General features: G+C 45.7%; 1 protein-coding gene across 2 annotated transcripts in view; it reads right to left on the reverse strand.

Annotated features, from left to right (window-relative positions):
- Nucleotides 1-12,091, reverse strand: part of GLI2 (GLI family zinc finger 2) — a 190,950-nt gene that overhangs the window by 62,621 nt on the left and 116,238 nt on the right. For both annotated transcript variants that reach the window (XM_019290581.2, XM_010407004.3), the window contains one exon: nt 5,871-5,976. In XM_019290581.2, the coding sequence (XP_019146126.1) occupies nt 5,871-5,976 (106 nt within the window). The remainder of the gene's footprint in view (nt 1-5,870; nt 5,977-12,091) is intronic.

A 12,091-nucleotide genomic window follows, 5' to 3' on the forward strand; every position in this document is an offset into this window, starting at 1 on the left:
TCTGTCTCCTAAGCAGCACAGTACCATCAATCACGACCTGCCAAAGATTTTCTACTCCAGTAGCAAAGTAAATATGAAAACACACGGGTTTTACTGGTATGTACGTTCTGTGGCTCAGCCGAGCGGCATCCTTGCTGCAGGAATGGCCATCACCAGGGGTCCCATCCCGAACTGCGTGACAGGATCCCAGCTGCAGCCCCGGGGGAGTGGTACCCCACGAAGGATAACTGAAGGCACTCTATGCACACCTGATAATGCACAAAGGCAGCTTCATGAGCACACACTGCAAACGGCTCCTCTCCTCCATGGAGTCATGAATCCCCCCGGATGGAAGGGATGGCAGAGAGGCCTCAGCAGAGAATGGGGAGCACTGTCAGGTAAGCCCTGGCAAGGATCAGCTGAAGCGTGCTCAGGGGCACAGGGCACTTGGAAAATTTCACTGCAAAACTCTGACATCACTTCAATGCATGTATTGGAAGCAAGACTTTTCAAAGGATTCCTATCTGACAAAATTGATGGGGTTTGTGTGTGTTTTTGTAGAATGGGAACAGCACAAGACACATCTGTGACAATAACAAATTCCAACTCTAAAGCAAGAGACACTGGTGTTTCTAAAAGCAGTTATAAGATGATGATGATTATTTTTTGTATGGCTAAACAACATATTTTCCCTTAACCCCACTTGGCCTCCCTTGGCTGAATCTCACAAAAAACAACAAAGGAGAGAGAGAACCAGACTGGAACAGATATTCAACATGGAAAATCTTGGGTTCGACACTAAATTTGGTAAATTTGTAAACACTTGAGACATAGTCTTTTTATGATGAAAAGTTTAACAGTCAACTCCTCTGCCTGTGAATCACCCTGCCTAAACATCTCAGGAACATTTTAACTGGTTCTGAAAAGGTATTCTGTAATGCTTAACAGAGTAAAAAGGAAAAAAACTTCAACAAGGAGGGGTAATAGGATCAGATAAAGAAAAAAGTGTAGGCTGGATATCAGGAAAAATCTGCAATAATATATTAAGATCTCAGGGAAATGGAGGAAGATCCTTGATTAAATGAGATAAAATCCCTACCAGAGGGAAATTAGGGCAACTCCACATTATTATGGAGATGGAATCGTCTCTATGTTTAGGTCTTCGGGACAATTCAGTCCCTATGAAAGCCATGGAATTTGTGATTATCAGCTCAGGGTTTGGTTGGGTTTTTTTTTACTATTTTGATGTGTGGACAGAAGAGCAACAACAATATTTTGTTAATAAATAATGTCAGAACTGCATCCTAAAACACCACCAGGATGTTGGTAGAAAAACAAGGCTGCTTTTGTTTGTCACAGTGCGTAATGCCTGATGGGTTTTAACCACAGTTTAGGAGCTACTGTCAAAAAGCTTCTTGCTGAGTCAAGCCTAGGCATGCTGTTTACTAGGGTTAGCCCCGAAGGCTCTTGCATTGGCAGGGGCTTTTAAGCTGAGCTAAGGAGTTTTTAGTTATTTTTGTTGTGATTTAAAAAAAAAAAAAAAAAAAAAAAAAAAAAAAGGTAAGCATGTTATCACCTCCCATATCTGCCAGCAGCTTTCCTCTGGAGTCAAGGGCTTGTTCTTGCAAAGCTGATGCTGAGCCCCCTTAGTTTAAAGCAGATGGAGTTACTGCAAAGACCAGGCCCCAGTGGAGCAGGTTTTTGTGAAGAAGTTCGCTAAAATACAAAATACCCCTTTTGTTAGAAAAGAACCTGTGCTAACTTATGAAGTGAATTTCTCTGGCTTTGAGCCTGCAGACACACCTGGCTGACAACTTTCACTCAAATAGTGCTGACCTACAGCCAACTGTGAAGAGTGAAATTCTGACAAATCAATAAAAGCTGCTTACAGAAAATGCATGTAAGACCCACCACTGCTCTTCCACAGAGCCTGGGCCATCCTGTGCTCTGGAAGAGAGGATCACAGGGAAAAACAGTATGTGGCTCTGTAATTTCATCCCATATCTCCAGAAAAATGCAGAACCTCCAAATTTATTTTTCTGTCTTTTCTTAGCCTTTGAGTATTGGAGTATTACTTACTATTAAATGAATGTTACGCTGTGGAAGTCTTGGCTCATACAATTTATATGCATCAATACAATTTCTTTTATTCATTCTGCTCTAGTTCTACATTCCTGGAATAGATTTCATCCCATATTCAGTTTCACTCCATTCTGCATTACATCCTTTGCAGTGTCCATTGGACTCCAATCCTGCCACTCCCTCTATCCTCTGTATTACCACAGGCTCACAATCATCAGATTCCAGGACAATATCTTGAATCTGCAATATTTCTGTTGGTTTGCACTGCAGAGAGCTCAAGGACCATCTAAATGAGATAATTTTTCTAGACAAGCCAAGCAAGCACCACGATTCTGTCAAATTGTTGTTAACACCAAGAAAAGAAGTCCTAAAGTTAAAGATGTCCAAAAAATTCACCACCAAATAAGTAAAACCAACAGTGGAGAAAAGTGGGTTGTCCTAATGACTGGAGAAACACCAAAACAATCTGAAAAAAAACTCTAGAAGTAGACTTCAAGGAAACCCCAACATAATCTGCTTCTGGACATATGCAACAAATGCTCAGTGATTTAGAAGAAGACTCAAGTCCTGAAAATTACTGTCATGCTGCTTAACAAGAAAACCATTCAGACACAAGGAATGACAACACTGAGGAGAAACACAGCAAGTTTTTCAGGGCCGTCTTGGCATGGGGGTCTTTTATTACTCAAGTGTTCCACATTCCCATCTGTGTTCCCAAGCAAAGGGTCCACAGGTGGTTCTGCTCAAGAGTGTTCAGAAGCCTTGCAGATGAGTTCCTTCCAGTTGAGATAAAATAATGTATGTTCTCGTTAGGCCAAATGCAAACAGTGATGAAGGGGAATACACTGCCAGGTCACATCGAGCAATCAGGAAACAAACCTTTGACATAATGCAGCAGGCAGATAATAAGACCCCGTAGTTAGCAACAAATGACACTGCACTTAATTTGCCGTGCAATGTTCACGTAATTAGATAAATTTGGTACCGTCAAGACGGCAGACAGGTAGAATACAGACTTGATGAATTGGGGGCTCTCTGTCAGGCACCGATCACATTAATCATAAAGCCAAAACTCAGTGACACAATTTTTCTTCCAAACATTTGCCTTCATTTTCTAGAGTGAAAATATGCACATGCCCTTGGTTTTTTTTTAAGAGTTGTTTACTTTTGAAACAAGGAGGATTGATTTCTGCACCACCAGGACAGAGTACAAACTTCTAGAAGCTCATCTGTGCCCACGGAGTCCACCCAGTGTATTAAACAAGAGCCATGCACCCAGTCATGTATATTCTAGTCCAGATCTACCACCGTGTCTGGATGATTTCACACTGGACATCCTCCAGTGAGGATGGTGAGCGCTACGTTGTGACCTCCATAGCAGAGACTGGAGGAGAGAGAAGAAAGACGAAAGAGAAGTAGAATAAAAAACTAGAGGAGTAAAGGGCAAGACATGATTTTAAGAAGTTGGCAGATAAAATTTGAAGAGGTAAAATGATTGAGAGACTAACTCCACAGCGGCAGAGAATTTTCCCAATGTGGTTGTGCCATAGTGCAGGGTACTTGACAAACAGCCAAACGGAAGTGGCATTCCCTCGACCCTAAAAAACTGCCACAGCCAAGAAGCACTTGGCTGCTCAGCTTTGGTGCTTCTCCAGCCACAAAGGCATCTTTCAGTGCAGTGCCCAGGTAGTTTCAAAGAGGACTGTGTTTCCTCTTTAAGACCCACAACCAAGTTTTCTCTCCAGTACCTTGCAAGTTGGTTTGTGAGAGGAGCTGCTGGGAACAAGAGGAATCCCAAAGAAGTAATGCAACAGGTATTTGCCAACAACTCTACCTAATATACTAAGCAGGACATGCTTGGTCCACTGATAGACAAATGTGGTAGCTGCTAACACCGTAGATTATTAATATTGGTGCAGATGAACTGAAACCTGATCTGCCAGCACTGTACACTTGTCCAGGGTTGATCAGCTGGAAAACACCAATATGATAAAATACTGGGGTTACTGGGGACACGATTCATAGGTACATATCATCAGTTGGTGAACTCCCAGTTGCATTTTGTAGAAGACCTTGCCTTATGACCCCACCACAGAAACTGCTGTGGAGCCCCAGCGTACATGCAGTGCACCCAAACCTCCTCATGAGGAGTGAAGGGGAGCACCAAGTGGGGCACACAAATAACCTGTGACAAACCTCAGAACATCTGCCAGCCTCTCTTCTAACCCCTCTTTTGAATATCACACTTTTCTGTATGTTCTTTATTAGCCACAGCTCTGGCTTATTAACTATCTTTCAGCAAGTTATTATTCTGTCTTCTTTCTACAATTTTTGCATGTACTTGCATGAAAGACCAGAACTCCACGCAGCCAGAATTCATGCAGCCTCCCTAATCCCCCCCAGTTCCCATGTTAGCAACCTGCTTTGTCATTTCCCCTTTGCGCACAGCATGGAAGAAGCTGCTCTGCCCCTTTAAACATCCAGTCAAACTGACTGCCAGCCAAAAAGACAATGACTTGTCTTCTAGTAGGATCCATGGGAATGCCCTATCATTTATTTCTTGCAGTATTTTGGAAGCAGAATAAAGCTGTGGTAGCTGTGGGGCTCCACAGATCTGGCTGCTGCTGTCTGCATTACTTGCTTCCCAGGGACTGTTCCCCTGCTCACACCTATTCAGAAGCAGCACAGCTCCAGAAACAGCCCCTGCAACAGTGAGACTGCAACAGGACTCCAGGGGATCAAATGAGAGTTTTTTTAAGTTATGAGCCTGAGTTGTTCTTCTTGCAAAATGATTCTGGCCCTCAGTGGTTCCCCTACACTGAGTGCTCTGGGACCTGTTCCTCAGCCGATGTCTGAGCCCTGTGTTACAGCTGTGGGTTGAAGGATTTGGGGATGGCTGTGGGACTGCCAACTGCATCACGCTGCTCCTCACCTCTCATGGGGAAGGTGCATTTCAGGGACTAGAAGAAACACTTCCAGCCCCATGGTCACTAAAACCTCTGCTCACATCCCTGCTGGCTCCACTTTCCTTGCCCTGATCAAAGCTTACAGGAGGTGAAAACAGATCTCTCTGTAAACATCTCCTTCAAGACATCAAGAACTATTGAGCTGTCATGTCCTGGATGAGGAGATTAACCACGAACCCCCCTCTCAGGGTGTAGCCCCACACCAGTCTCTGTGCTTGCTGCCCATCAGCTGCCTCAGGGTGAGGAGACTTTCATGAGAAGGTCACCACCAAAACCCAGAGTCCTGCCCCTCCAGAGGAGACACGGACACCCCCATGAGGACCTGACTTATTACTGCTTTTAGAAAATGCTGCCCAGCCCATTCGGGCTGTTGTCCAGTGAAATCAAACTGAATTACGGCATTCCTGGCAGCCTTTTGCCACCGTCCCCACAACTGGCAGGGAGGGAGGAATGGTACACAAGGTCTCCAAAGAGAGGGAGCGCTGCTGGGTCTTTGCCAAGATGGTGACAGAAATGACCCAGGCAAGGCATGATGTAAGAAACACGGAAGGTGCAAAAACACAAGTCAAGCCTGTTCCCGGGACCTGAGCTGAATAATGACAAAAAAGCCCTATACTCCCATCCTGCTGCTATAGGGCACTTCTATAGGCTCAACAGAGCTGTGAAGCCCTCCTGCCAGGCAGGTCAGCATTGTCACTGGATGGGGACAATGAGGTGGAGGGTGGCCAGTAGGGCCAGCTTGCCAGAAGGGCAGTAAGTCCCAGGGACTTTAGCAGAGGGATTCGGAATACTACAGGTGGCTGACATTTTAGCAAGGCACGGGAGTGGAGATGTAAGACTTACCCGTGGATAGCGTGGATAGAGTGAGGTTCGTAATGGTATCGTCCTTCCTGGTGGCGCATGTCAATTGGCAAAGGAGCGTGGAAGGCCGGAAAAATGTGCTGCGGCACTGTTATGGGGAATAGAAGAAAAAAAAGGGACTTCAAAAACTTTTCCTTCCCTTTTAAAACAATTTCAAAGGCACTAAATCTCCATGAATTTCAGAGCAAGAGCAGTGCAAGACAAGGGGTCTTCATGATATCAGCGCTATCATACACCAGAGAAGTGGAATGAATAAATAATCAAAGTCATGCGGAAAAATCCTACATCTTCGACATAAAAGATCTCCAACAGGGTTTTTGACAAAGACAAGCAGCTAAGCGCTCTTTGAACTTGAGGAGATTATAGCAAGCACCAAGGAAAACTAGACTTGCAACGCAAATCAGACTCAACAGAGCCTGGTGGGATCCAGACCTGCATCGTCCCTCAAGCCTGGAGTGGCAGCAAACACTGTTCCTGAAGGTCTGTACACACAAGCTGAAAATATTTACCTAAAAATATAACAGCAAGAGCTGCGCCAAAGCAGAATGTCTAGGCAGTCAGAAGAGGCTCAGAAGTGCCTACTGCCAGGTTCTGAGAGAGGAGCTCAAATTGCTCTCACTTGTAATCACTTGAGGCCCTATTTTTTATTCATTTGAGAAGCTTGTTTCATCTTTGATGGAAAGATAAAGTGGTCTCAAAAGGCAGCGAACACCTACATTGACTTATTAAATCTACAGGTTTTAATATTTATTATTGACCCCAAAAGTTAACGGCGAGAATATTTGAGAGAGTTGCGCTGATGGAAAATTCATCAGGTTATTTCTCCTCACCACCCCAACAATGCTGCCTGGCTGCCTGGGCCTTTCCTGCTAAAATTACCGAAGCTAAAGAAATACAATTAGCAGAGCCTCGATAGCGATACCGCACAACCGCAACAGCGATCCCGTACAATCACCCTCTGACAGGGCTCCCGCGCATCTGTAAAGATGCCCCTTTCTACATTTGTGGCAGCGATCGGCTTAAGGATAAAAGGCTGGTCTTGCTCTGCCTTTACAAACAGTCAGAAGTTCTTCATTAAAGATTACTTAATATTGTTGCAGGTTTTACCATTCTTTCTCTGGCTTCTTGGCCTTTCTGTCGAACTGGAGACCAAAAGTAAAACAAACCCAACCTCCTAAGTGAGCATTTCAAACCCCAGCCTGTGCTCGGTATTTCACTGTGACTTGCCTCCGCGACAGGTACCATCTCTCTGGAGACTGGGGAAGCACCATCCAAAACCAAAATGTCAAGGCTTGGGCCAAGTCTCTTGCTGTCGCTCAGCAAACTTCAGTAAACGCCAAACTCTTTTTCTATGAAAGACTTAAAATTCAGCCTTTTGCATCTGTGACTCCAGCTGCACCAGAGCTACGCCGACTCTGTCCGGTGGGGCTGCGCTCCGCTCGGGTCCGTCGCGCCAAGCCTGCGTGTAATCCTCATATACGTCTTTCCCGGCATATCAGCGAGAGGATCTGTGGCTCCTACTCCCATTGCAGCGCTCAATCCCTGAGCACAGCGCGGCACAGGCACGTCAGCCAGGCTGCTGGGAGAGGTGAGAGACTACACAAAAACAACCCTCCTGCCAACTCTGCTGAAAGGCGTTAAGCTAAGGTAGTCAGGGTGGAAAGTATTTAAGGCTCCGCAGCAGACTTGCTCTCCGTGCTCCAGCAAAGGGCTGGCACCTCACACCACCTGATACACTGGGAGCATTTTTGCAGCTCGCCTAACGTCAGGACACAGTAGAGTAACTGTTAACCACCTCCCCCGCTTCTGCCCCCCTCCCCTCCTCTCCCTAAAGCAGCTCAGGGAGAGAATGAACTTGCATCCTTCAGGATTTGCTTTTTCAGGAGGAAGATTCACCCTTTAACCGTCCTCGGCAGGGACGATGTGTTACGTAAGGACACTTGTAGGGAGTCTTCATTTTACGAGGCAACCAGTGTTTTTCCAGGTCAAAAATGTACCAGAGTTTAGCTGTCACACCCCATCCCCTGCTCACACAGTGCAGTAGAGCCTCTGGTCTCCCCAAACCATGCTCAGCTCAAACTCCAGCCTAGGCGGGCAGACACCTACAGCTGCTGTCCTCCTCCCTGGGGACACTGCTGTTCCCTGGCCACAGCTGCTGCCACAACCCATGGGTGCTGTGGGGACCAGAGGAAGTAGGGCAAGGAGCTTTTACATCATCACTACAAAGCATGGTCACAAAATCAACTGTCCCTGCACAGACATCCAGTGGCAGACAACACAAACATCTCTTCCAGCCTGAGCCCCTAGGCTGGGCTTCCTGCAGTGCTCACCCCATACTTATACCATACAAATAAACCAAAAAGAGCAAGAACACTTCTGTGGTCCTGGGATCAACCCACAGTGCTGCTGGTGGCATCCCTATAGGTGGAGATCAGCAACCTCCCAAAACAGGGTGGCCACTCTGCCTCTAATGGACAGGTCTGGGGCTGAGTCAACCCACAGAGTGCAGGAGAGCTGACCTGGGCTGAAACTGTATTGGCCATTGCAGCTGAGTTTTAATGATGCGGAGAGTTACCCATATCCTTTGGCCTGTTCCCTAGGGCAATTTAACTTATTAATAATGATAACACTACTAAAACCAGGTCAAACTGAATATCTTAAAAGCCAGACCAGCTATATTTTATTTTGTAACTGTGCATTTCTACATGATTGATTGCTGAGATAATATTGGAAATTTCTGTGCTAAAAGAGTCTTTCCCTGTCACTCAGGAGAGCTGGGAAATTGAAAACATGGGCTGTTTGCTGCCTGGCCTCCTTTCCTAGCTATCTGTTGGTATAAAATTGACATCTGAAGAGAATTTCTCCCTCCTCACACCTCTGATTATTAATGGAAGAAAAATTTCCATGAACTTTCTCCCTCCCACTGCACTCTTGGTTTGTTTTTAGCATTTCAACCTATTTGGCCCGTGGGAAGGTCAGCAATGCCTCTGCCTTGGGTATCTGTTTCACACGCCCAATTCCAACCCCACCACGTGCCCTGTGCTTTGCTGCCACTAAGGGCAAGGGAAAAGGTTGTGTTTTTTGACATCCCTTTGCAACATTCCCCTTCATGACTTCCCCTCTGCTTCTCTGCCTGGGAGCACCAGACAAGCCTACGGGCTCCAGTGGCTGGTGCTGTTCCTTTTTATTCTCTTCCAGGTGCTTGGTCAGAAATAATGAATGGTTTTATAGGCAATCAACTACCAATTCATAAACGTCAGCCTGGCTCTGCTTCTTGTTCCCACCCCGCCAGAAGAGGACTGTGAGCTGGCAGCAGGACAGCAACACACGCCGTTAACAAAGATGGATGTTTTACACATACGAGCTAAGAAGACAATTATATTCAATTACTTCAAGTAAGTTACGGTGATGTATTCCTGAATAGCCACATGAAGGGCAATATGATGATTAGGGCAATGAATTTGCCAACGTTAATCTAATCAAGGCAATCTTTTGTTTAGCATTATCTGCTTTGCAGTGGCAGAGGATTTACCAAACCCAAGCAATCTTTGTAGATTTAACCCCAAAGCTGCCCAATTAGAGCTAATGATGATTGCTTTACACAAGAGGGAGGGAGATTTTAGTAGGAGGCCTGGGGAAAGCTTTTCCTCAGGAAAAGGTTGGGCCACACCAAGCCATGCAGTACAATACTCTGAGGTGCAAAGGCGTGACATGGCACCTCCAAAAGTCCCCAGGCACTGGAACCAGAGACAGACATTTTCTCTGGTTCCTGCTGAAGGAAGAGAAAGCTGAAGAACACATCAAAAGCAGCACCCAAGGGGCAGGGACAATGAGAGAACAGGGTGTTTTGCACAGAAACAACACAGTTCTACACCAAGTCGGTGGCTTGCAGCTCCCAGGGTGAAGCAGGGCGGCAAAACACAAGGCACTCTCAGGAGGCCCCACCTTCCACCCCACCGGGGCTCCTGCAGGAATGTGTCTGCTCTGCTGTGCCATTTGATAAGGGGGAAGACGCTGCTACCTGTCCCCACTTGTCGGAGCCTATTTTCTGGCCAAGGTTTATGAGCAAGACACAGACCTCCCACTGCTGTGTTCTCATCCTTGTCTATGCAAAGGCCAGCCAACCCTCTGGCTTCAAAGAGAAAAGATATGAGGCAGAAATGCAGGTTTAAAGGGGATGTCCCTTTGCCGAAAATCCCAGGAATCAGGGAGGGAGGCATCAGAAACAGCCCTTATTTGAGGATGATGCAGGCTTTTGATTATCTCTACAGATAAACCTGTGCTTCAAGAGAAACACAGAGTGCATGTATGGGTTTGCATAGCAAGCAAAGGAGCTGTTTTGACATCACTCATAGCAGCATCTCTTTTTGAGCTCAAAAGTGAGGATTAGGAAGGGTCAAGCAAGCTTTTTCTATTCCAAATACTTCAGCTTACACACGTTTGCTTAAAAAAAAAAAAAAAAAAAAGACTAAGAAAAGAAGTCAGGCCCCACGGCACTGAAGTGGGTTTCATTTGCAGTTTGCTTTGACAAAAACAATTCAGAAAGCCCTTGGGAAAGGACTTGAAGAAGTTGCCACTTGCAACTGGGGTGCTGCAGCAAGACTGGCTGGGAAGAGATTCTGAAGGTCCCCCCCACATCCTTGGTACCCCATGGAAAGTATTGGGCTCCCCCTGCTTTATCTGAAGCACATGTGAGTTGTGCAGGCCACCACATGGGCTAAAAAATATACAGCTTTCCTATGGGTGTCCAACAGTCTCCTGTGGGAACAAGCAGTCCAGCCTGTAAGTAGGCTTCTTTGTCATCAGAAATAGTGCATAAATATTTTGCAATCAACAGTGAAAGTCATTTGTTGAGGAAAAAAAGTAAAATATCACTGTCTGGATAATACGTGTTGTGCTTTTCTCAACAAATTTGCAAAAAGACCCCATAAAAATTAACATCTTATAAAAGTCTGATTTCTTGAGATGCCTTTTGGTTTGATCTCCTATGGAGTCAGTGATGCATGGGACACAGCTTTCATAAAGGGACCACAAGCTCCCTTGCAAAGACAAAGCTTCACGTCTCTTTAGGAAGGGAAGAAAACATGCATTTGAAACACAGTCCTGTTTTTTTTAATTGAGAGGGGCTGAAGCAGGCTAATGTAAAATAACTTGCACAAGTCTACACAGTCAAACAAGAGCAGGTTACCAATGAACCTCAATCACAGCAGGCAGAAACTGCAACTTTATCAACTTTATCTGTAAAAGGCTTCAGAGCCCTGGGGTACTGGGTTGATTTGTGCTAGCGGGAGAAAAACTTTTCCAGACAACAGCTCACACTCTCCTGTCACTGAGGTGTCATTAGCAGCTGTGCACAAGCAACTGACAGAAAAAATAGGAAAGGGATGTCCCAGAGGATGCTTGTGAGAGTTCACCAGTACTTCCATAGGTTAACTGAGCCGTGCTGTCAGAGGCCAAATCCCTCTTACTGGGAAAAGCAGGACGTTGCATGGTGCGACACAGCAGCTTACAACAACTTTTGCTTCTTGTTTTTTTCCTCCCAGGTCTAGCTTCTTTGAAAAAGATAATAGTAAACCAACTGATATCTGCAAAGGCCCTTCTTGCTGCCCACATTTTCTCCCAGATGCCCAAATCTTACTCTCTTTCTCAAGAACAAGGTTAAGGTATAACAAACATGAAGTATTCTTCACTCAACCTTCTCCCAGAGAAGCCCAAAGCATCGAGTGAGAAAGAAACTTTAGGCAGCATTTGTTTTTTGTGTTACACTTTTTAACATCCTAATTTTACTCATCCACAGCATATATTTAAAGAGATGTTATCTTGGCATCCAACAAGAACAGTGGCTGTGAAACAGCAAAGACAGGCCCGTGCTTTGTTCCCCAGCTTTCCTGTGGTGATTTTCCTCACATCAGAGGTCTCCTAGAGCTGGTGGGTTCTGAGCATCCCTGGACAGTCTCAGTGTGTGAGCAGGGCAGGCAAACCCGTCCCCGAGAGACTGAGTGTGTGTGTGGCTACTTGACTCCCTTTGATAGTCCCTCCTGGGCGTTTCACTGTTGTATTTGGATGGCCGCCCCTCTGGCAAAGTGCTGCAGGACTGTAGGTGTCGGCAAGGGAGATGTTTTTGTGTTTGTGTGACGTCCCCAGAATAATGATCTAGCTGTTTAAGTGAGCTGAGCGAATGAATGAGCACAAGAAAAACATCT

This window comes from Corvus cornix, chromosome 7 (assembly GCF_000738735.6).
Source record: "Corvus cornix cornix isolate S_Up_H32 chromosome 7, ASM73873v5, whole genome shotgun sequence".
NCBI lineage: Eukaryota > Metazoa > Chordata > Aves > Passeriformes > Corvidae > Corvus > Corvus cornix.